Here is a 25,395-nt window from a genome sequence, read left to right as displayed (position 1 = left end):
TCCCATTTCTCAGATGAGGATACGGATGTGTAGACAGGTGCACAAAGCCCCTCAGCGTGCTGTGTCCACACTGGGTTCTGACGCTTGTGCTGGACACTGCTGGTCAGTGGGGTCAGGGAGAGTGTAGTCGCTGCTCTGGAGGTGTTCCCACTTGGGGGTAGGGCATATTCTCCAAACAATCCAAGTATCAGAAAAGGAAGGAAGCGCTCACAGTGAAATGAATAAAATGTGCAGGGAGTCCCAAGGAACTTGGAAAGCTCAGGGAGATCCACAGGAGAAGTGAAGTTTGAAAGAGGAGGTATTTCGACAGAACTGGGGGGATGTTGTGCAGGGAAGACCACTCTGGCAGAAGGATGGCGTCTGCAGAGAAAGAGGGTCATCAAATAGTTGGACTTGAGCAACTGCTGGGATTTTTTTCATCTCGTGTGTTAGTTGCCAGCGGGGTGGTGATAAAAGGCTGTGAGGAGCCTTGTGTGCTAAGGGTCCGTGAGTACTCTATGGGGGATGGTGGGCGGCCAGGGAAGGGCTTCTGGGTACTACTGTTGTTAGAACACTCTCCCTAAGTTTCTTGTCTGTAACGTGGGGATAGTTATAATTGGCAGTACCTTTTAGGGATGAAATGAGTCAGTGCTTCTAAAGAGTTGAGAACAGTTGCTGGCACATAGTAAATGGCCACGCAAGTGTCCACTATTGCTGGTTGCTACAGTTGCTAGCCAGCATTTATTCCATCCTGACTAGCTGGTATTTATTATCTTGTGCTGGGAAGTTCACAGACACTATAGGCAGTCATAACCAGCTTGCATTGTAGGTTCTGTTATCCCATCTTGCACAGGAGGGACCTGAGCATCAGAAGTTATGTCACTTGCTGGAACAGAGGCAGCTGGACTCACTAGGGGTTTGCTCTTTCCTCCCTGCTGTGACGTGGTGGTTGCTAGGGGGAAGTCCGCATTGTGGGCCCCGTGAAGACAAGACGCATCTCTGGGCAGGCAGGTGCTGGCAGGGAACAGGCTGTGGGGTTTCAGGGCTGTGAGCAGCATCTGAGGAGTCAGAACCCTTGTTCTCATGGGCACCGTGGGGTCCAGGCAGAGCATAGCAAAGTCCAGCGTGCTGTGGACACTCGAGAAAGATGGAATTGTTTGCAAGAGGAACAGCTCTAATACCGACTAAGAATTGTTGGGTGTTCGGTATGGTGAAAAGTGACAAGATGTATCATGGACCTCAAGCCTTTTTGGGGGGTGTGTGGGGGGGGAACAGAGAGATTAGAAGAAGCTTAAAATGCATGCTTCGTGGTTAAACTCCCCAGGGAGCTGCTCTGTTTACCTCCGGTTGTTTCCTCTGTACCCCTGAGGTTTTGCTGGGTTGGGCATCTGTACTGGATGAGAGACTTTTCCTGGTTGACTATACTCTTGGAACCACTATTCTTATCGCCCCAAAATACAGGGAAGGAATAGCTACCCTTCTTGCACAGTGGTTAATTAATTTGTGACATATTCACTGAGCCATTTGGACTGCAGAAATAAACCCTGCTAAACACATAATTGACAGCCTGGTTTCTTATCTAAGCCAACCAGCTTACTTTCAGTTCGGGTACTTGAAGACATTCCAATACTAACTTTTTTGATTCTAGGGACAAGCTCTTAGTTTCAAGTCAAGATTGCCACCGCATTTTCAGTGTCCTCGTATCTCATTGTCATAAAAGAGATCTCTGCTTTCATTACTTTGGGAATAACTCTGAAGATTGTACAGAAGTGCTTGTATAACTGTATTTATTTTATTTTATTAAAAAAAAATTTTTTTTTTAACGTTTATTTATTTTTGAGACAGAGAGAGACACAGCATGAACGGGGGAGGGGCAGAGAGAGACGGAGACACAGAATCGGAAGCAGGCTCCAGGCTCTGAGCCATCAGCCCAGAGCCTGACACGGGGCTCGAACTCGCGGACCGCGAGATCGTGACCTGAGCTGAAGTCAGGCGCTCAACGGACTGAGCCACCCAGGCGCCCCTGTATAACTGTATTTAAATTCATGCCGTATTTGGGCCTGAAAATAGGTTTTAACTGGTGGCGTAGCTCTTGGCTACCTGGATAAAAAATTCTGCAATAGAGGCATTGGGGTAAGACTTTGGCACCTGTAACTCTCCTGTTCCCCAACAATCTTTTATCTAAAAGTTTTAGCATCTATTGGTGAACCAGGCACCAAGTCATTATTTTATTAGGAATGGCTAGATGTTGGCATTCTTCTGTGAAAACAAGCTTTCTCTTACCAACTGTGATAAATTGTAATTCTTTATAAAAAAGTCAGTAAATACTAAATTCCTTTCCTTTGATTATCAGTTTTGCTGAGTAGAATTGCTCTAATGACATGTTTAGTGGTGGTAAATGTGTTTCTTTCTTTCTTTTTCCTATTTAAAAAAATTATCTTTGGTCATTGTGATGGGCTCATGGATTTCTATTCACCCAGTATTTTACAACCAGTTACACTCTTCCTCATTTTAGTGTTCAGATTGTCCAAAAGTTGGCCAGCGGAAGATGTTTCAAGCTCTTTTGTATCCTTTCTGACATGACACCTTTTTGTCTCAGAGCACGTCTTTGCTTTTTGGCACAGAAAGTGTCTCAGGCTCATCTTGTACTTTTCCTGCCTCAGGTCTGTAGTCAGTCATTGCTCAAAGGAATCCTACTTCTTTCTAGTGGGAACAGTATTTAGAAAGCAAGACCCCAATGCTGACGGTGCTCACTGCTACTAGGTTGTATGGCATCTAGGCTTAGTCAGTGGGTGGATGGAGACCTGCCTCCCTGCGTGTGTTGTGTGTACTTACTAGAGTTTGTATTCTCATTTCCAGTTTATCTTTAACATTTTCATTTAACATTAAGTATTTTCTTTATTCTTCATTTTATGTTTACTTTAAAAAGTTCTAATCAAATTTAATATGCTGCAGTGTAACTCTGCATTACTCATCATTGCTCTATGGAAACATTTTCCAAAGTAAAATGTTACGGTCCTTTTCACGGTAGAATGCAGGTGGGTGATAGTGGTGGTCATGATGGTGGGTGGGTGTGTGTGTGTGTGTGTGTGTGTGTGATCATTAAATTTTTGATGAAATCAAAGGTAATATCTGCCCATGATTCCTTTTGAATTTCTTAGCAAAATGCACCAAAAGGACTTCTATTTCACTCGAATAAGGGGGGGGTGGCTTAAGAAAAAGGTTTATTAAGTTTTTATACACTGAGGTAGATGCTGTGGAGAATTTTAACCAAGTGCCGGCCTTTAAGGGCTGTCATTTTTGGTGGAGAGAAAATGGCTTTCTCAAACAGAGCAATCGGCAGTTCATAATTACCTCTAATCATAGAGGAAATGATGGGAGATGAAAAATTAGGGAAGGCTTTCTGAAGGAGTGAAATACGAGCTGGGCCTTAAGGAAGTCTAGTCTTCGAAGTAAAAATTAGGAAAGTTTTGTTTTGTTTTAGTTTTTTATTGTATCTTGAAAAGTATTTCTTGGTCTTAGATAATTATCTCCCTTCCTGGCAAGCTGGGAGCCAATGAGTTAGGTTTAGAGTTCTGGGTACTGTATTTGCTTGGTCTTTACTGCTGTCATTTCTTCTGGTTTGCTGTTTTGGGGGAATTACCTAGTCTTGAATTTATTGTTAGAACTTTGGATGGCAATGGGTTCATGTTTTCTAGTCAATTTTATTGTTGACTCCTGCTTGAAATGATTAATCGTCTTGTGTGATAAAATGCTAATCAGAATCCCAATCTAATTAATATTGTAGTTCTTTGCTCTCCATGGCTATTGGTACATGCGTGCACATTTACACTTGGAATGTATTATACAACAAAAGTATTTGTTACAAGTTTTTGTAGTTTACAGACTGATATTCTGTTTTTGCATTTGGGGCACTCCTCACAAAATCCTTCTCAGGTAGCGGGTATCTCCAATTTACAAATTATGGTAAGAAAATCCAGGGAAAGTGGGAAAACCGGGAATTCCATCCTGGTCTTGCTTGCTTTACAGAATTTCCAAGCTGGTCACACCAACTGAAGGATGAATGTGGAGCTGGAGTGAGGGTGGTGTGGGGTGAGCTGTGAGGTGAGCCTTGTGAAGAAGGCTCGGTGTTCAATGAGTTTTTATTTGTTGTGCATCTTGCAGATCCATTGCTTCAACTCTAATGAATTTCAAGAAAAAAAAAAAACAAAACCAAACGGCTTCTTGTGTGAGATGAAAACAAATTTTTTAATAGCTAATATATATCCATTGTATAAAACACAGTATTCAAAGAGGGTGGTGAAGTCTCACTGTACTGTTGATCGTACATGGTCTCCCAGACCCCTCTTCACATGCTTCGGAAGCAATTGTTACCAGTCTGGTTGTTTGTGTATCTTCCGAGATGTGTTTGCATGTATATCTTTAATGTATGTTCTTAAGAACGTTGGTGCTTGTTCCATACTGAGCATATAGTGGCCCTGTTCTTTTAAAGGGCCCCAGGCTACTAACTTTAATAACTTAGGAAAGCTGTTTGTGTTTTGCAGTCTGCCCTGGAATGTTAATTCCATGATGAATAGAGAGTTTTTTTTTTTTTTTTTTAAAGACATACTTTAAGTTTCAGAGTCCTTTTCAGATGAAGTATATATTAATCTTTCAAATGAAATTCCTGGAATGAAGTGGCTCTAAAGTTCATTTCAACTTGCCATTATTTTGGAGTCAGGGGTACCTAGAATATATTGACAGGATAGAAAACACATTAAGGGTCAAATTACCAGTTGGAGTGTCTTCGTGAGAGTAGCACAGCTAAAGTGAATAGATTTAGCTAGCTATTTATTAATTAATTACATAATTTATTGTCAAGTTAGCTAACATACAGTGTATACAGTGTGCTCTTGGCTTTAGGAGTAGATTCCCGTGATTCATCACTTACATACAACACCCAGTGCTCATCCCAAGTGCCCTTCTCAGTGTCCATCACCCATTTTCCCCACACTCCCTCACTCCACCCCATCAACCCTCAGTTCTCTATATGTAAGAGTCCCTTATGGTTTGCCTCCCACTCGGTTTGTAACTTTTTTTTTTCTTTCCCTTTCCTTCATGGTCTTCTGTTAAGTTTCTCAACTTCCACATATGAGTGAGAACATATAATCTCTGTCTTTCTCTGACTGACTTATTTCATTTAGCATAATATCCTCCAGTTCTATCCATATTGTCACAAATGGCAAATTTCATTCTTTTTCATTGCTGAGTAATAGTCCATTGTATATATACCACGTCTTCTTTATCCGTTCAGTTGATGGACATTTGGGCTCTTTCCATAATTTGGCTATTGTTGAAAGCACTGCCCTAAACATGGGGGTACATGTGCCCCTATGAATCAGCACTTCTGCATCCTTTGGATAAATTCCTAGTAGTGCTATTGCTGGGTCGTATGGTAGTTCTATTTTTAGTTTCTTGAGGAACCTCCATACTGTTCTCCAAAATGCACCAGTTTGCATTGCCACCAACAGTGCAAGAGGGTTCCCCTTTCTCCCCATCCTTGCCAACATTTGTTGTTTTTGAGTTGTTGATTTTTGGACAAAAGTGAATAGATTTAATTAAATGAATATGTCATGCATCATTCTTGGGCTCCAGGAAAAAAAAACAAAAGGCCAGGTGAGTTCTGGAGGAGAAGATAATGGGGATGGGTCTGCTTCTGCTTGGTCTGTACAGTGTGTAAGCAATTTTGTGTTTTAGGGCTTTTTAGTCTAGAGTTGCTTTATGTAGGTTTTGGCAATATGTTGTCTATAGTATTTTTTTTAAATGTTTATTTTTGAGAGAGAGAGAGACTGCGAGCACAAGTTGGGGAGGGGCATAGACAGAGGGAGACACAGAATCTGAAGCAGGCTACAGGCTCTGAGCTGTCAGCACAGAGCCTGATGTCAGAGCCTGATGTGGGGCTCAAACCTGTGAACCGTGAGATCATGACCTGAGTCAAAGTTGGACGTTTAACTGATAGACCCACCCAGGTGCCCCAATGTTTGTAGTATTTGTATTCGTGTTCTAATGAAAGACTCTTACCTACCTAAGGCTTGTTCAGAAGTATGAACTTCACAGCAATTGCATTTAAGTCTTAAGTAGTAAACACGGTGCTTCTACTGTTGAGACTTGACTCAAACCAAGCTCATTATGAAATTAAATTCCAATGTAAAGTGTAAAGTGAAAATGTAGTTAATGTGGCTGTGTAAATGATCAGGGCTTTCAACCACTTCCTCAGTAGCAGAAACTGAGAGAGGAGTGAAGATAATGAAATGTCCAGTATAATAATTTAAGTAGTTCACATGTCTCCATGGGGCCGGCAGCAAATGTCTTTCTCCAGGCCTGCTCCTCCCTTTCTCCTTCCACCCAAGTCCTCAGGGGAGGCTTTCCTGTATATCTGAGGTTTCAGTGGTGCACAGAGGTATGTTCTGCACACAGGGAAGCACAGCTGTGGTTTCCTTACCAAGTGTATTGTCGAGCTGTAGCTTTCCTCTCCTGGGGCAATAAAACTTGAGGCTTAGTCTCAGATGTGGAGGACTGTGGGGACCTGTCCTAAGGGGTTAATTAAATGCACCAGTTTAATATTTGTGAAAATAGTGTGCCTGTTATTCCTTGACAGGAATATCTCAGCGTGGCCAAGGTCGCCGCTCATTCAGGTATACACAGATATCTGAAAAGCTTTGAGAAATGTACCATATGATAATTATAGCATTAATTTCAGAGAGCCATCTCACGTTCCTGAGAAGGAGCAGAGCCTGTTCTGGCAGATGTTGAGTATGAGCCCGTCTGTTAGGAGGAAACCCCTGAAGCTGTACTTCTGCCGAGAAGTTGGGGGTGTGATTGATGTGGTGAATAAGAAAGTCTTGTTCTGGGGGCTAAGATTGGCTTCTGTGGTTGCCAAGAGCCTTGGCTTCAGTTGCTTGTATGGGGCTGATAGGGAAAAAGGACTATTGGAAAAAAATTCCTAAATGCAACAGTTAACATTGCATACGTCAGAATGGAAACAAAAACTGGGAGACCTGATAGCCTAGAGTGCCAAACCAAGAGAAGTGTCAAAGTCTCTTCTCCTCAGGTGTGAGATACTCCACAGCACCTAGGATGCAGAAAGGCACAGTTAGGAGTTTACTTGCTTCCTAGGAATGCAACTCTTTTGCTCCTACCAGCCCTCCCCTGTCAGCCCCACTTCCTCCTTTCCCTGCCCAAGACCTTGCCATCCATTTCCTTCATTGGCCAGTCTGGTCTCTTTTTACCCTGAAATCCTTAAACATTAACGGTCTGCCCCACAACTGTGCAGTTATTTATATTTTGCCTTGTAATGGTCCTTATCTTGTTTGGAGTATTGTCCCTCCTTCCTGTATTTACATCATTCACTCCTTGGGTAAGATGCCCTTTGCTCATAACGGTTGGTCGAATCATCTCTCCCTCAAGCCTTCCTTCCCTTGAATTTCAGAGAGTAGGAAACTTCTCTCTGTTTTCCTTAGCTCACTTCCATCCTGGTAGACACCCAGACAGACTTTTCCACAGTAGCCAGGCCTCCTTACCGGTCTTCTTTGCCTCATCCACTGAGCTACTTTCACCTATGGTGATTTCCTTCCTATGTGTGGGCTCCCGCCTGCCAGGCCTGTAAATCATGGGTGTTTGCTTTCTTCTGGGCATGCCCCAGAGTTGTAAGAAGGTTTTATCTCTTAATTCTGGAAATAACCCTGTGGGCTAAGTACACTTAACTCTGTGTTGTAGACAAGTAACGAGGCCCCCGCAGTCTGAGTGACTTACCCAAGATCTCAGAGCTGGCAAGTGATTGGAGCTGAGACAGGAACCATGTCTTCTGACTTGAGAGCCTGTGCTCTTGACCAACCACTACCAAGCAAGTTAACATATGCTGGGGGCCTAGGTGGGGCTGGATGCCAACTAATATTCTGACTGTGCAGAATAAACCGATCTGCCCCTGGACTATGTCTGCTGGGTACTTCTATCGTCATAATCACTTTCTTTGAGGCATTGAAATGACACATGATAACGGCCCCCATACCTGTGTCTTTTTGCACTGACTCTTTTTCTGAGTGTCAGACCTGTGTGTCCACCTGCCTCAGACATGTTTCCCTATGAGTATCTCCGGGACCACAAATTCAGGTGTTGAACGCAAAACTGAGAAACCTTGGTAAGGTCAGTGGATTGTGTCAATGCCACTATCCTGGTTGTGATACTTGAATGTAGTTTTGCAAGATGTTAGCTTTTGGGGAAGGTAGGTGAAAGGTACGTCGGATCTCTGTGCAGTATTTGTTACAACTGCACAGAGTTTAATTAAAACAAAAAGTTAATAAAAACAAACAGAATGAACTCAGCCCTTTCACCCCTCCCCCTGCTCCCTGTCTCTACTCCACATCTCTGTCAGTGGCTCCAGGATCTGCTCAGCCACCCCACTGAGAAATCTGGAAGATGCCCTGCTCCTCTCTTTCCTTCTCTCCAGGATCAGGTTGGTTACCATGTCACCTGCTTCTTTTTCGTTCCCTCCTTGGTCACCTCCCCAATGGACTTGATAGTCTCCTTTCACTTTCTCTCCCCTACGACTATCTGAGAAGGTCTTAATTTACATATCTGATCCTACCATTCTTTTGCTTAAAATCCTTCAGTGGCTTTTAATCATTTGTGATGACAGACCAAATTCCTTAGGTCATCACTACCAGGGTCAGAGTCATCTGGGCTGCTGGTTATTAATGCAGAGTTCTGGACCCCACTCCAGACTTCTGAGGTTGAAATCTCTGGAGTCAGAGCTAAATCTGTGTGTTTAACCAGCGCCCTCTGGTGACCATTTCATGCACTAGCGTTTGAAGACCTCTGGCCTGGGTCACCTATCTGGTCTCAAAGGCGCTTTCTGTCCTTCTGCCTTTCTGCTTTCTGCATTGCCTGGGACATTGCACAGTGCTGTTTGTGTCTGTGGAACTCCTTTGTACTTTCCCTCAAGACTTGACTACAATGTCCACTTGCTTCCTCTCCTGGGTCATGTGATGTGTCAGAGCACTTAACCTCACTGCTGTCAAGATCTGTGTCCCTATGTGTTTGCCTAGTTTGAGGTTGAATTGCCCCAATTAGGGGCTGCTTTATCTTCAACCCCCTGTAGCCTCAGAGCCCAGGACAGTTTCTGGCCCATAGTAGGCACTTAATGTTTGCTGCTTATAATACCCATAATTTTTATTTTATTTTGAGTAGCCACCTTGATCTTTTAATTAACAGTACTTCATATTGTTGCTCAGTAAATAAAACCAGAGAGAAATAGCCAGTTAAAAAATAACATAGGAAAATTACTCATCCAGACAAAAAACAGATACTGGCTATTTGCCATTAAACACCCGTGTTCTACAGGTAATTCTGTATTAGTGGAAAACTTTTTTAAAACATGAAAAAAAATGTCATACTCTATTATCACAGCCTTCCTACTGTCTCCCTCCACTGCCATTTACACCCCCCGCCCCCCCACCCTCTTTCAGCTTTCCAGCCAGAGGGCCTGATTTCAGTGACTGACCATTCAGCAAAACACAGCATTCCAGCCATTGGGCTGACTCTGTCGGTCTCCGGGCGCACTGAGACAGCACTTTTCATCTGGACTATTCTTTATCCAGCCTGCCAATCAGCATGCTGATTTCCCCCTTTCATTTCCCAAGTGAATAGTGGCTGAATAGGGAATTTCAGGTTTTTCTGTGAATCATTTTATAGGATACAACTGATTAACTTTTTTAAGCCTTTTATTATGGAAATTTCACACATGTACAGATATAGAAGAATAAAGTCCCTATTACTGTTCACCCAGGTTTAACCATTGACCCACGGACACCCTTGTTTTTGCCCCTCTCCTCCCCACTGCCCACCCCCTCAAAGTCCTGTATCATCTTGCAGTGGATTACTTTTTACCAGTATGGGATAGTCTTTTACTTCATGCAATGCAGATGATTTCTTACTGATAGTAATGTATTTCAAGAAAACATTTAATAAAATTATATAACAGCTATATTAAGATATTAACAAACTTTGCAGTTCATGTAAAGTATACTTTAGTGGTTTCAAACCTCATGTTGGGTGTAGAGATGACTTAAAAATCTTAAAATTTTTTTTGAGTATATTTGGTATCCAGTGTTACATTAGATTCAGGTATACGACATAGAGATTCAACATTTCTATATGTTATGCTGTACTCACAAGTGTAGCTACCATCCATCACCATAAAATGCCGTGATAATACCACTGACTATAATACCTATACTGCACCTTTTATTCCCATGACTCACTTATTCCATAGTTGGAAGACTGTGTCTCCCACTCCCCTTCTCCCATTTTGCACATCCCCCGACCCCTGTCCCCTTTGGCAACCATTAGTTTGTTCTTTGTATGTATAGATCTGATTTTGCTTTTTGTTCATTCATTTGTTATTTTAGATTCCACAAACGTGAAATCCTAGGGTGTTTGTCTCAGTCTTACTTCACTTAGCATAATACCCTCTAAGTCCATCCATGTTGCAGATGGCAAGATCTCATCCTTTTTTACAGCTGCGTAATATCCCATTTGTGTACGTGTGTGTGTGTGTGTGTGTGTACACACACACACACACAGCACATCTTTATCCATTCATCTGTTGATGGACATACGGTTGCTTCCCTAATTTGTTTATTATGAATAATATTTCAGTAAGCATAGAGGTGCATATATCTTTTTGAATTACTGTTTTTGTATTCTTTGGGTAAATACCCAGTAGTAGAATTACTGGATCATATGGTAATTCTGCTTTTAATTTTTTGAGGAATGTCTAACAGGGCACATCTTTGCCAATACTTCTTTGTTGGGCTTTTGATTCTTGCCATTCTGACAGATGTGAGGTGGTGTCTCATTGTGGTTTTGATTTGCATTTCCCTGATGATCAGTGATGAGTGTCTTTTCATGTGTCTGTTGGCCTTCTGTATGTCTTCTTTGGAAAAATGTCTATTTAGATTCTCTGCCCATTTTAAAATCAGATTGTTATTTCGGTGGTGTTGAAGTTCTCTACATCTTTTGCATGTGAACCCCTTTATTAGGTATGTCAGTTGCAGATCTCTTCCCCAATTCAGTAGGTTTTCTTTTTGTTTTGGTGATGGCTTCCTTGTTGCATACAAGTTTTTGGTGCAGTCCGAGTAGTTTAATTTTTTTGCTTTTGTTTCCCTTGCCTGAAGAGACCTATCTAGAAAAATGTTGCTACAGCTGATGTCAAAGAGATTATTGCCTATGTTCTCTTCTAAGAGTTTTATGTCTCACATTTAGGTCATTAATCCCTTTTGAGTTGATTTCTGTGTGTAGTATTGCAAAGTGGTCCAGCTTTATTCTTTAACACGCAGCTGTCCAGTTTTACCAGAACCATTTATTGAAGTGATTGTCTTTCCTCATTGCATATTCTTGCCATGGCCACATTTTAGGACATTTTTGTTGCCCTTGAAAGAAATCATGTTGGGGCGCCTGGGTGGCGCAGTCGGTTAAGCGTCCGACTTCAGCCAGGTCACGATCTCGCGGTCTGTGAGTTCGAGCCCCGCGTCAGGCTCTGGGCTGATGGCTCGGAGCCTGGAGCCTGTTTCCGATTCTGTGTCTCCCTCTCTCTCTGCCCCTCCCCCGTTCATGCTCTGTCTCTCTCTGTCCCAAAAATAAATAAAAAACGTTGAAAAAAAATTAAAAAAAAAAAAAATAAAGAAATCATGTACTCTTTAGCCATCACTTCTCATTTGCCCTCCCTCCCCATCTACACTAGGCAATCTAATTAGCCCCTCTAGATTGGCCTATTCTTAACATTTCATATAAATGGAATCCTACAATATGTGGTCCTTTGAAACTGCCTACTTCCAGTTAGCATAATGTTTTCAAGGTTCATCCATGTTGTAGTCTGTGTCAGTAGTTCATTTCATGCCTTCTCAGGGCTGAATGATATTTGTATGCATATAACACATTTATCCATTCACCAGTTAATGGACATTTGGGTGCCTTTCACTTTTTGGTTATTGTGAATCATGCTACTACAAACATTTCTTGATGAATCTTGGTGTGGACGTGTGCTTTGATTTCTTCTGGGAATATAGTTGTGGAATTGATGGGTTTTATGGCAACTCCACTTTTAACTTTTTGAGGAAATGCCAAACTGTTTTGCATTTTACATGCCTACCAGCAAGGCATGAGGATTCTAAATTGTACACATCCTCACCACCACTTGATGTTATGTGTCTTTTTATCACTGCCCCAGTGGTATATCATTGTGGTTTTGAATAACATTTTCCTGGTAGCTAATGATGTTGAGCATCTTTTCATCTGCTTATTGGCCATTTGTTTATCTTCTTGGAGAATGTCTATTCAGATCATTTGCCAATTAAAAAAAAATGGGTTATTTATCTTGTTATCATCAAGTTGTTATAGTTCATTATAGGCTCTGGATCCAGGTCTCTTATCAGATAGGTGACTTGCAAATATTTTTCTACCAATTTGTAGGTTGTCTTTTTACTTGATTGATGGTATCCTTTGATCAAGAAAGCCTTTTAACAATAGAAAATATGAGAAAAATGGTAGAAAATCTTTCAGTCATTCTTACTGAGTATTTAGAAGTGGAATGTGTTGTGTCTTACATGTATGAAGTTTTTTTTTTTTTTTCCTCAATCAATATGCACCAAAGTCAGGCTGATTAAACCCTCAACATCCTACAGTTTTGAGAAGCAGGCTGTTCCCTTTGTGGAGAAGCAAGGACTTTTGTTTTAGTGGTGTAGCCATAGGAAGAATTTTCTAGGATGAGTTTCTCCTTCAAGGAAACTGTCATCTTTGACTTAAGTTTTAGATCAAGTGGATCACCTTAAAAATGTGCACCTTAGTCTCTGGGACTGGTTGAAGTTTTAAATAATCTCTGTTGGATTTATTTTCCACAGTGAGTTCCCACTGGCTTTGATATCAGAGGAAAGAATTTGGCCAGGAAAATGAGCCTCACAAAATTAAAGGACGCACATATGTATTTACCGGAAGTTTATTAAAGAGAAATGAAACTTCAGTATTTGGTTGGGCCTTTTGCAGTACATTGACTAGCAGGTGCTTCTAGATGTGTTGGCTGTAACAAAGACAGAGCATACTAGACAGGGAATTTGGCATTTCCTAAATGGTGTTGAAAGGTAGGTATGCAGTGATGAGTTTAAACTAAAAAGCAGAGGGGCGTCTGGGTGACTCAGTCAGTTGAGCATCTGACTTTTGATTTCAGCTCAGGTCATGATCCCAGGGTTGTGGGATTGAGCCCTGCATTGAGCTCTGTGTTTATCATAGAGTCTGCTTAAGATTCTCCCTGTCCCTCTGCCCCTCTCCCCCTGCTTGAATGTTCTCTCTCTAAAGAAACAAACAAACAAACAACAACAACAAAAAACAAAAACAAAGAAAAAAACCTAAAAAGCAAAGATGTTTGTAGGAAGATTTGGGAGGCAGAATAATTGGGGAGTGACTTAATTTAGTAGTTATTTTGGGCAGCACCTTATTGTGTATTGATTCACATTAGTACTCTGATGTTGACTATATAAGACATAGTTTTATGGAGATGAAAGAGATAGAGGATGAAAGAACAGAAATTCTGATCTGTCAGAGAACAGAGAGAGCCCCGTTAGATGGTGGCTTGGTGTCCAGAGACTAGAAAAGGCTTCATATTCAATGTCACGTTTGAATTGGGTCCAGAAAAATTATCACAAGTGAACACAGGTGAGTAGAGGAGGTATTGTAGGTAAAGAGCATCATGGGCATGAGAGTCAGAAAGCAACTTCAGGTACTCACTGATAGGTAGCAATTGAAATGATTTTAAGTTCCAGGTAAGGAGTTTGGCCTTAATTCATTAAGGATTGCTGATCCATTGAAGGTTTTGGAACCATGAAACTCATTGTTTGATTTTATAAATCCTTATCCAGAGCATTATGTTAGGCTTGGCAGCTCAGCTGTGGCAGTGGCAGGGTCTAACATCAGTGACAACAGATGCTATCCTCTGACAGTCAAGATCTAACCCTTAGTCTCCTTTCAGGAAACTTTTCATCCCAATAATAGTGATGATAACTACCACATATTGATCTATTTCTGCACTGTATGCACCATGCTAAGTAACTCGTCCTTACGGTAACTCGTGTGTGTGTGTGTGTGTGTGTGTGTGTGTGTGTGTGTGTGTGTGTATTATTGATTCCTATTGCAGAGGAGGAAATCGAGACTTAGCAGAAGTTAGATACCTTGTTTCACATCACACAGGCAAGTAGCAGAATTAGAATTTGGACCCAAGGCCATCCTGTTCCAAAGTTCATTTTAGCAAAACCACTAAATGCAGCCCTCTATTGCTTCTCAACTAATGTTTTGCTGCCAGGATACCTTCCCCTTGAGCCTTGCTGCATTTGGCATGCTTTGTGTTTGCCCCCTGGGTAGATTCCTCCTCTGTCAGGCTCCCAGTTTTCTTATTAATACTGCAGGTATTCCAGGCCAAGGAGGATCATCTTTAACGGAACTTGGTGCATGTCTGTTATGACCTTCATGTGTTTGTCGATTTACATATTTTCGTGTACTACAGTGGGGCATCTCACACCTGTTGGTGTACTTCTGGCTTAGCTGTATGACCTTGCATAAGCCTGCTGTGCCGGATCTATAAAACTGAGTGAGCTGTATGACCTCCGAAACCCCTTCTGTCTTGGGGATTAGGCATTAACAAAGAGGCAATAAGTGGCTGTGGGATTCATGGAGGTTCCGGGGAGTGTTGTCAAAGGGACCAGTCATTCTTTTCAGTCCTGATTCCTGGTGCCACTCACTCTCAATGTGAATTATGTGGACACACTTTCTAATAATCCGGCTTCACGGACCTGGAGTTCTGCTTGACATCAGTGAACTGCAAATGTGGCCGTATCCTTGGAGCTGCTTGAATTTAGAGCTGCTTGCTCCACATTCAGAGTGGTCTCCTTGGTCACTTTCTGCGCCTTTTGCACCTTTGAACACTGCACATCCTACCCCCACCCCCACCCCCCGCCCATCTTCCCTGTGACTTTTATCCATTCCTATTTTCTTTTTATCACCTGATAAAAAACAGCTCCTTCCTCCAGCCAGTTAAGTCTAGATCTGTCAGGAGGAACTGAAGGCACTGGAATTTGGTCGAAGTTCCCCCTGGGACTGAATTCACACCCAGGGCTGAGAACCATTGCCTGCCTTGCCACTGCGGCCCCCACCCCCCAGCCCTGCTTGGTTTTCATTATTTGTCCTAACTAAGCATGAGGGATGTCAGTGGATCCTAATAATTTCGTGGTGTTGGAAGACTGGGGGCCATTTGTTATTTTCTGTTTTCAGTTTTTAATAAACATTTTGTGTGCATCCTAATTTTATACTAATCCTCTGTAGACTCTTATGTCCCAGACCTCTGAATCTATCTGATTGATGTGATAACTTACTGCCAGTTAAATATAGTTAGTGTTAAAAAACACTACACAAGAGACCTACATTTGCATACCATTTGAATCCCACAAGGAGTTCAGATTGTGGAATGTCCTATTCAGCATAATTTTTTTTTTTTTTAACGTTTATTTATTTTTTGAGACAGGGAGAGACAGCATGAACGGGGGAGGGGCAGAGAGAGAGGGAGACACAGAATCGGAAGCAGGCTCCAGGCTCTGAGCAGTCAGCCCAGAGCCCGACGCGGGGCTCGAACTCACGGACCGCGAGATCGTGACCTGAGCTGAAGTCGGACGCTTAACCGACTGAGCCACCCAGGCGCCCCTCAGCATAATTTTTAAAAGAAATGCATGTTTATATAAACATTCCAGCATAGGGACGCCTGGATGGCTCAGTTGGTTAAGGTTAAGCATCTACCTTCAGCTTGGGTCATGATCTCACAGTTCATGAGTTTGAGCCCTGTGTCAGGCTCTGTGCTGACAGCTCAGAGCCTGGAGCCTGCTTTAGATTCTGTGTCTCCCTTGCTCTCTGCCCCTCCCCCTCTCATGCTCTGTCTCTTCAAAAATAAACATTAAAGATTTATTTTAATAAAAATAAAAAAAATCCCAGCACATATAAAGGAAAAATGACTGAAAAGATATATACTAGAGTATTTAATTATGAGTGATGGGATTACAGATGTTTTTTTTATCTCTGCATTACACATTTTCTGTAGTGAACACATGTTTCTTATGTATTTAACAATCTTGAAAAGAAGATATACCCTGGACGAAGTAGGTGGTGTGTGAATATGTGAGTTATTTTTAGCTCTTGAGGCTGAAATATTCTGTGGGGGTATTGAGGATGGTACCATGCTGAGAGAGTTAATAGCAAGGCTTGGCACACAAAAGCTAGGATTTGGATCCCTGTTATTTTTGTTTTTGCTTATTATAGCCAAGCTAAACTTATCTCATCTGATGGTGGGCATTTTGTTTTGTCAAACGAGTGCCATGAGACTATTAGTTCATAATGGGGGCATCAGATGATGATGCTGATAATGTATTGTTATGTCTTTAATGCTGATAGATGAATATTAATATGTTATTGGTGGTGCTTTCTAAAATACTGTTACACTAGGGACAGAATGTTGACCTAGTATCTGTTCATCTTTTTGCATTGGCTTAATTACTACAGTTTAACACGTGCATCTGAAAATTTTAAATAAGACACAATGAGAATAAGTTGTTTAGACCAAAACTTAACAGTAGTTCTCTCTGGACTGTTGTCAAGTACTTTTAACAGTACTTAAAAAATAAAAACAAAGCCCTCAGTCCCCAACAGATGTTTAGTTTCTGTTCCTACTTTTGTCAAGATAGGTTCCTTTAAAAATAAGGCGGGAGAGCCAATTGCCTGGATAATGGGAAAACAGCATTGTGTGGTAACGTTTCAGTAGGGTGGTTTCTTCTGAAATGCTGTTTCACTAATCCTTGGGGAAATTTGGCTGTGAGCATGCAATTATTACATTTTTATCCACAGAATGGGCTAAAGTTGGCATCACATCCCTCACGGTTGCCAGAGGCAACACACTGATTTAATTTGTGCCCCTCTGGCAGACATTTTTGAATAATTTTAGTGGTTTTTTTTTTTGTTTGTTTTTTGTTTTTTTGTTTTTTGTAATGGTACTTTTCCTATTTCCTTTCTGTACTCCTACCTTTTGTTGCTCACTACTCTTTCTGATTGAGTTCTGAGGCATCCTGTGTTGATTGTGGAGCGGAGACTAATTGAAGGTCCAGATGGCTGTCTAAGAGGCAGCCGCGCTTGTGTTTCTGGCAGGTGCGGGGAGAGGGAGAGTGCAGGTCGGAATGCTGTGAAGGGCCAGCCCACGGCGAATGCCAGTCCTCTTACAGACTGAAGAAAACAAAACAGATCTTAATTAGGCATGTTAGAAATCCAACTTGGAGCCTGAAAAATCTACCTTAAGACTTGCATTTGAAGGATTTTGAATTCTTCAGTAGAATTGAAATTTCTTGAAGTACTCACCTCCACAGTTCTATTTCCTGCTTGTGGCTTTTTGTATGTAAAAAATCTTTTATGCTCCTAGAGCATCACTAAATGCACATAACTCAAGTGTGGGCAACTCTTCTCCTAGCTTAGGGGTCACAGAGGCGCAAGGGGAGAGCCGCCCTTTCCACCCAAGAGCTGTCCAACATTCCTACTAGGTCTGGCCACGTTGCATTACTCAAAGGCTCTGGGGTGGTTGTACTTCTTCGCACAGTGCTTGCTGTGTCAAAACCACTTTTTTGTAATAGATGTTTGTTTTATATGTACATCCTTAAGATTGTCAGAAAGGGGGAGAAAACATTAATTATTCTATCCATCTTGTCTGGAAATTAAAACAAAAAATTTTTTTTTTTTTAAACGCAGAGTGGACACAAATATCTACCAGATATCTTCGAGAGCAGCTGGCCAAGATTTCTGACTTTTACCACATGGCTTCCAGCACAAGTGACGGTCCTGTCCCGGTGCCACCAGATGTGGAGCAAGCCATGAAGCAATGGGAATACAACGAAAAGTTGGCATTTCACATGTTCCAGGTAACCTTCCCAAGAACCTCAAGGCTGTCTAGCTTGCTTTTAAGAAGAGAGCAAATACTTTATAGTTTAATTTTTTAGGAGTCAAGTGATATCTTTATATGAACCAATATGTTGAAAGAAAGCAGTCTGACATTTCTCACCTTGAGTTGTATTGAAGGTAACACCTTTGCCCTGACATGACAGCTTCTATTGGATATATTGATCTCCAGCTTTCAATTGTCTTAGCCCTTTTAATGCTGTTAATTACTTTGCCTTTGCTGTATTAAATATAATCCCTGTAAACCTTTTCTTTTACAAAAATTAGATACATTCAGAAAATATTTGTGTGGGTATTTCCTGTCTCATAGATCTCCATTAGGGCTTAGTTTCTCCATAAGAGGGTCATGTTAATTTGGCTCAGCAGCAGTTTAAAATGTAGTTGGGAGGATGAATAAGGCCATTGAGGAATGACTGAATCCTCCTCTCCGAGAAGCTGATGTAAATCATATTGACCAGAAGAGGGCACTTGTGCCGTTTTTTGCTTCAGTCTTTATTCCTAGTGAGGAAGAGGGAGAAGTGTATTCAGCTGAAGTTTTATGACTAGCAGAGACTTTGACTACCTGTTATCTTGACCAAAGAGGAAAGGGATAAAAAGGATATGTAGTTTCTAAATTTTCCTTTTAGAACTTTATAATTTCCAGACTGTAAGAGAATTTTCCTGAGAGCTCAAAGTGGGAAAAAGCCTGGTCCTTTTGGCAAGTAGCATTGTTAGTTTTAAAGCAGTTGAAACAACTCTTACAAATGCAAGTTCCATTTAGCAGAGGACTCCCTTGGTGCCTGCTCTGAGTTTTTAACGACTTTGGGTGGAGGATTTAGTCTGCATCTTCAAAAAAGTGTGTCAACATGCTTAATGTTTTTGGAAGGATTACTTTGTGTATTGGGAACATTGAAATCAGTATCTCCTTTATAGGAAGCAGGTCCTAAACGGATGAATTTAATTGGGTCACTAATGTTTGAATTTAAAAGTTTAGTATATTTTAATTTGCCATATTCTGAAATGTGAAACTGACTTAGTACATACACCTGCAGATACATGTGCAGAAATAAGGGTGTGGGTATGTACACAGAGGCATCTTGAGGATGTTTGTGTAGCCGTTGAAAGTCATATTTATGAAGACTTGTTTTTGAACCTTGCAGTTGCCATCTCTTATATGTTAAGTACAGAATTCTATTTTATTCATTTCTTTATCAACTTCAAATTCACTGGTCTTAAAATTTTAAATTGTACTTTTTTGTGACTAACCATTTAACTCTTGGATTTAAGGCATTTTAAAATTTAGAAATTAGCAACCAGTAGATATCTTGATGTCATGCCAGTGTCACTGTTATCTTTTAAATACTGAAGCTATAATTTGTCAGTATATTTTCACACAAATCTCTGATAACCATGGTAGTGGACCACTGGTGATAAATAGGTAAGAAAAAGTTGCTAGGAGTAAAGTAGGCATTCATATTAACTACTAAGATGGTTATCAGAATGACCTTAAAGATACAAGTGTCTTTCCCGGAAAGCGTATCTTTTTGTTTCTATCTTGAAGATTCTTTCATGATGTAGGTCATAATACAAAACTGTAACATGATATTAAATACATACACACATAGAATATCATAGAAGAATAGTTGGTTTATATGTACGTGTGTGTGTGTTTATATGAAAGTAGTAAATGAAAATGTTAACGGTGCAAGAGGGGCTAGACCACCTCTGGGACATTTTGGAAATCTGAGGTGTGTTGTTATTTTCAGTGTAGTTATGTTGGAACATTTATACATTATTTTATTATAATTTTTTTCATTTGTTAACAGTTAATTAGGCCATTCTGTTGATTTTTTAAGGTTATATTTCATGCATAGGTTATAGTATCTGAAATTCATTTTAGGATAGAGGCAGGGGTTATTGGGAGGGCATTAGACCTAATGGGATTTTCAAATGCTTGCTGAGATGATAGTGTGATGGGGGCTTTTGTTCTTTATAATTATCACCAGTGGACAAGTTTCCTCCTGTGACATAAGTTCATACTCCCTGGAAATCTGGCCACATGCTTGACATGTCCTCAGAGTCTGAAAGCTTCTGAATTTCCTTTCTCATAGGAATTGTTTTCAATTTAGAATGAAGCAGATTACCAAGAAAAAAAGAAAACCAAAAAACCCACCCCAAACTGATTATACAGAATCACACTGGCACTTTGTTTCGTTTAGAATTTGGGGTGTGGTCAAGGAGACCATACAACACAAATCACAGTAGTAAAATTACACTTCAGCAAAAGAGTTACAGTGCTCCTTTTTGAATATGAATTGGTCTTGCTTTAACGTCATCAGTGTGACTTTCTCTTTCATTGAAGGAAGGAATGCTAGAAAAACATGAATATTTGACATGGATCTTGGATGTGTTAGAGAAGATCAGACCGATGGATGATGACCTTCTTAAACTCTTGTTACCACTCATGCTGCAGGTACAGTACATGTGACCACGAGCCAGCTGATTTTATGGGCAAGAGAGGAGTCTGATTAGGATGATTAAGTATGTAGAGGTGGAAGAGGAAGAACATTATCTTTGGGACAGAAGGGAAAAATGGCTTGATGCTACTCCACATGTGTCAGCCACGTTCATAGTTTTTAACCATGTGTCCTTCTAAAGTATTCTCACCTGCGCTAATGCCTCCCGTCGGTGAGCTAAGCAGACAGCTCTTTACATACTATCGCCCCATTCGCACAGATGTCTGTGAAAACAAAACAAAATCATCTCTTTTTAAGCATTAGAGGATCTTTTATATTCATTTGACATTCTTTGAGCCACTGGGGGTGGGAACTTCCTGTTTTAATGATTGCTTTAAGATCTGCTAAAAATTTAGGTTATTTGGTTACGATTTACTTAGAAAACATAAAGATTTCCTGGAAAGTTAATACATGCATTTGGTCATTTAAACAATATGAAAGAGTATCTAGTGAAAAGTAATTCTCTTCCTCTCCCTCGTACCCTCCTGGAGACTACACTGTGCGGGTGTCCTGTGTATCCTCCCTGTGATGGTCTGTGCCCATGCTGTCCATTAGAGTAGCCACTAGCCCCAGGTAGCTTTCGAGCCCTCGAGCTATGACAAGTGCAATTTGATATGTGCTCTTAGTGTAAACGCACACCAGATTTCACATTTAGTTCAGAAAAGAGTGTATAATGTCTCATGAAATCTTTTTGTGTTGATTCCCTGTTGAAATGATAGTGTTTTGGGTATGATAGGCTAAATAAAATACGTTACTTATTTAATTTTGCCTGTTATTTATTTATTAAAAAAATTTTTTTTAACGTTTATTCATATTTTGAGAGACAGAGTGTGAGTAGGGGAGGGGCAGAGAGAGAGGGAGACAGAATCAGAAGAAGGCTGCAGGCTCTGAACTGACAGCATAGAGCTTGATATGGGGCTTGAGCTCACAGACTGTGAGATCATGACCTGAGCTGAAGTCGGAAGCTCAACCGACTGAGCCATCCAGGTGCCACTTGCCTGTTATTTTTTTAATGGAAAACTTAAAATTACATATATGGCTTGTGTTGTTTCTATTGGACAGCACTGGTTTCTACAGTACTTGTGAAGTACCCCCCCCCCCCCCCCCCCCCCTTTTCTCTTAATGAAAAAAGTCTTTGTTAAAATAGTTGTTTCACCGAGTAGTATCAGACGTGACTGAAGCCCGTTGTCCTTGTGCTTCTCAGTATTCGGACGAGTTTGTTCAGTCGGCTTACCTGTCTCGTCGTCTTGCCTACTTTTGTGCCCGGCGTCTTGCCTTGCTGCTGAGCGATAGCCCCAGCCTCCTTGCTGCCCACTCGCCCCACATGATCATAGGACCAAACAACTCAAGCATCGGGGCCCCCAGCCCTGGCCCCCCTGGCCCCGTCATGAGTCCCGTGCAGCTGGCCTTCTCAGACTTCCTCTCCTGTGCACAGCATGGCCCCCTGGTTTATGGACTTAGTTGTATGTTGCAGGTAAGTCCCTGGCCCTTGCTGTTTTATGTTAAAATTCAGCGTAGGAGATAATCGAGTGAAGAATTGCCCCTTCAACTTTCACGTCACATTCCAGTTTTTTCCTCATCCAAATAATTTACAGATTGAAGTTTCATGTTTTTATTTTTCTATGTTGGATCAAGCTGAGTGAAGATTTGTTGCTTCTGTGTAGAAGAAAGTTCTTGTAGTTACCTTTTATTATACCATGCAGCACTCTCAATGATAAAATCCTTGAGGGAACCCACAGAATAAGTCTGCTATATTACTTTGCTTTTGGAAAGACATTTTCTCAGTGCAGCATTTTATAGCTTCCTCAGTCCACATCCTAAGTTGGTTGCCATCCTCTCTATTTCTTTAAAATCCAGGTAATTTGTCAGGCTCTGTTGTTCGGCCAAGTATCACTGCTTGTGTGGTCCTTGAACATCCAGTCGCGTGCAGGCCACTGGGCCGATGCTGTCAGGAATGAGATACAGCCCCGTCCTAGAGGAGCTCACAAGTTAGTGTTCAGGTTACACTTCTGGGGCTCTTAAGGTGTCCTGCTCTTTACTAAGAGGCTTTGGCCTGGCTTTAAAGACATGTTCTCCACTCAGGTAGAGCTTACGGTCTCGTGGGGAAGACAGGCTTGTCAATGGACAGTTTCCATATACTATGGCAAAGGCCAATGGAAGGATGCGCAGGGGACTAAGGGAGTTGAGAAGTGGAACTTGTAGTTCAACCCAGAATTCAGAGAGGCTTTCTGAAGGAAGCAGTTCTGACTACTGCATATTATAAGAGTTTTTTTTTTTTTTTTAAAAAAAGGTGCTAAGAGTATTCTTGGCAGAGGGAGCAGCATGGGAAAAGGGCCAGAGGGTTGATCAGTCATCTTGTGTGCAGGTTGGTATTAATGGAACATCAAGTGTAAAGCCTGTTGGGGTGTGGGCATATAAGACTCCCTAGGTGCCTTATGATTGGGATGCGACTGGAGGGTTTTAGGCAGGAAGGTGCCATGGTCAGTTGTGCCGTTGATTTAGATTGTTGTGGCCACGATAGAGGGAGGATTTGTGGGAGTAGCAAGGGAGGGGAAAGAGAGGGAGAGACATGGCCAAAAAAGTCAGTTTGGGAGAGTCTAGGTAAGTTCACTTTTGGACAGTTTTGGATTATTTGTCCTTTAGCATCTCTAAATAGTTTTGTTCCAGAAGTTTTTACATGTCTCATTTTGAAGTTGATGCCAGACATCCAGCCAGATGTGTGGATTTGAATCCCTCAGGGACTTTTTTTTTTTTTTTTCCTCAGTTCAAGTTTAATAGAAACAAAGATCAAAAGTGATGCCCCACTACTGTACACATCAGTTGACTTGCCCCATAGCACAGCATGGGCCATTCTCTCCAGAGGAAGAAAGGCTGGCTTCCCCAACCCCTGCAGGAAAGGCCTGTCCCATCCCATACCACATCTGCACAGGGACACTTGGCTGACCCAAACCCCAAGAGGGGGTGAGATTACCTGAAGAGTTAGCAGTGAGTGGCAACCTGTGGCCTGAGTGGTGAAGAGGCGGCTGAAGGGCAGTCCACGGAGGGGGCCGTGAAAGTGTGGCCAGACTGGACAGAAAAGAAAGGGGAGAGACTATTGTTAAAGAGAGACAAGGACAGCGAGAATAGGAATGCTATTGTTACGATTCTGTTATAATCTTACTAGCATTTATTGTGTTCTAAGCATCGCTCTAAATTGTAACGTGTATTAAGTCACTTACTTCTCAGAACATCCTATGAGATTGGAACCAATATTACTGCTGTAACATGAATGATGAAATGGGGGCGTAGGTCACACAGCAAGTAAGTGGCAAAGCTGGAATTCACACCCAGGCAGTCTGGATCCAGGGTCCACACTCTTACCACCATGCTGAGCTGCTTCTCTAGCTACTGCAGGAAGTTTCCAAAAGGAGATGGTCGTGGGCGGTGCCCCCATATTGGGGAAGTCTGGTAAGAAGATAGCTGGATAAGACCGTGGTCAGTTGAGAAGCCATTGTAAGGCGGGTTGAGGAGTGATGAAGAATGAGGAGAAATAATGCTACCTGTTCTTTTTGAGAGACCTGTCTGTGGAAGGAAAGGAGAGAGATTGCTGCTAAGTAAGTGGAGATTTTTTAAAAGGTTTTGTTTTTTTGATGGTCAGATTTGAACATACTTCTTTTTTTTTAAAATTTTTTTTAATGTTTGTTTATTTTTGATGGAGAAAGACAGAGCATGAGTGGGGGAGGGGCAGAGAGAGAGAGAGGGAAACACAGAATCTGATACAGGCTCCAGGGTCTGAGCTGTCAGTACAGAGCCTGACGCGGGACTTCAAACTCACGGACCACGAGATCATGACCTGAGCCGAGGTCGGACACTCAACGGACTGAGCCACCCAGGCGCCCCAGATTTGAACATATTTCTCAGCTGAGATTAAACTAGTAGAGAGTGCAAACAGGAGAAGAGGGGTGTGTGATAGATCAGTGCCCTGGGTATTGGTGATTTTAAGAACACTGGGAAGAACTCCATGATGGACAGGAGATGAGAACCCCGACCTCCTCACACACAGGAGGAAGGAGACGGGTATGTGGACCAGTGGAGACAGATGCAGTAGTGGGGCTCAGGGACTTGACGTTCTTCATATCTGCCACCTGGTTTCCACAGAGATGTCTCCTAGACTTCAGAATCTAGTTTTTGTGATACTCAGTTTTGCATTTTAGAAGAAACATTGCATCCCTTCTCTAATAAGCTCACAGTTTGTTGAGTGGCACAACAACATGATAGTTAAGACAATTTTTTTTTTCTGTAATGTTTATTTTTTATTTTTGAGAGAGAGAGAGAGACAGAGACAGAGTGTAAGTGGGGGAGAGGCAGAGAGAGACAGACACACAGAATCCGAAGCAGGCTCCAGGCTCTGAGCTGTCAGCATAGAGCCCAATGCTGGGCTGAAACTCAACGAGTTGTGAGATCATGACCTGAGCCGAAGTTGGGTGCTCAACTGACTGAGCCACCCAGGTGCCCGAGACCTGTTTTTTAGAATCCTTGCAGACCTGATTTTAGCCTCTGCTCTTCCAGTTTCTAATGTAACCTTTAGACTCTGTTTCCCGTGTGTGAGGGTGATGGTGACAGTTCCTACTTGGTGACCACACATGGTTAGGGTTGTGATGATGCAATGTTCAGTATGGAGCAAGGACTTATTTAAACTGGAGCCATAATATCGACTCTATGTTTAGAAGGCAGAATGATAGCATAGAGGTTCTAGACACGTGTGCTGAAATCAACTTGGCTGGTTATTACTCTCCGCTGTGGCTCCTATTCCTCTGTGGTACAGTGGGGGGAATAGCATTACCTACCTCATGGGATCATTGTGGTCTGTGAGTGAGGG

General features: G+C 41.7%; 1 protein-coding gene across 21 annotated transcripts in view; it reads left to right on the top strand.

Moving 5' to 3' along the window:
• Positions 1–25,395, top strand: part of MED12L (mediator complex subunit 12L) — a 333,748-nt gene that overhangs the window by 50,696 nt on the left and 257,657 nt on the right. For 15 of the 21 annotated variants that reach the window (XM_042903238.1, XM_042903224.1, XM_042903223.1 and 12 more), the window contains 4 exons: positions 17,836–18,005; positions 20,384–20,494; positions 21,742–22,011; positions 22,828–22,902. In XM_042903238.1, the coding sequence (XP_042759172.1) occupies positions 17,836–18,005; positions 20,384–20,494; positions 21,742–22,011; positions 22,828–22,902 (626 nt within the window). The remainder of the gene's footprint in view (positions 1–17,835; positions 18,006–20,383; positions 20,495–21,741; positions 22,012–22,827; positions 22,903–25,395) is intronic. The other 6 variants (XM_042903241.1, XM_042903228.1, XM_042903233.1 and 3 more) reach the window with 2 other exon arrangements.

This window comes from Panthera leo, chromosome C2, assembly GCF_018350215.1.
Source record: "Panthera leo isolate Ple1 chromosome C2, P.leo_Ple1_pat1.1, whole genome shotgun sequence".
NCBI classification, from domain to species: domain Eukaryota; kingdom Metazoa; phylum Chordata; class Mammalia; order Carnivora; family Felidae; genus Panthera; species Panthera leo.
The sequence above is the reverse complement of the archived record's forward strand: the minus strand, read 5'-3'. Positions and strand labels throughout refer to the sequence as shown.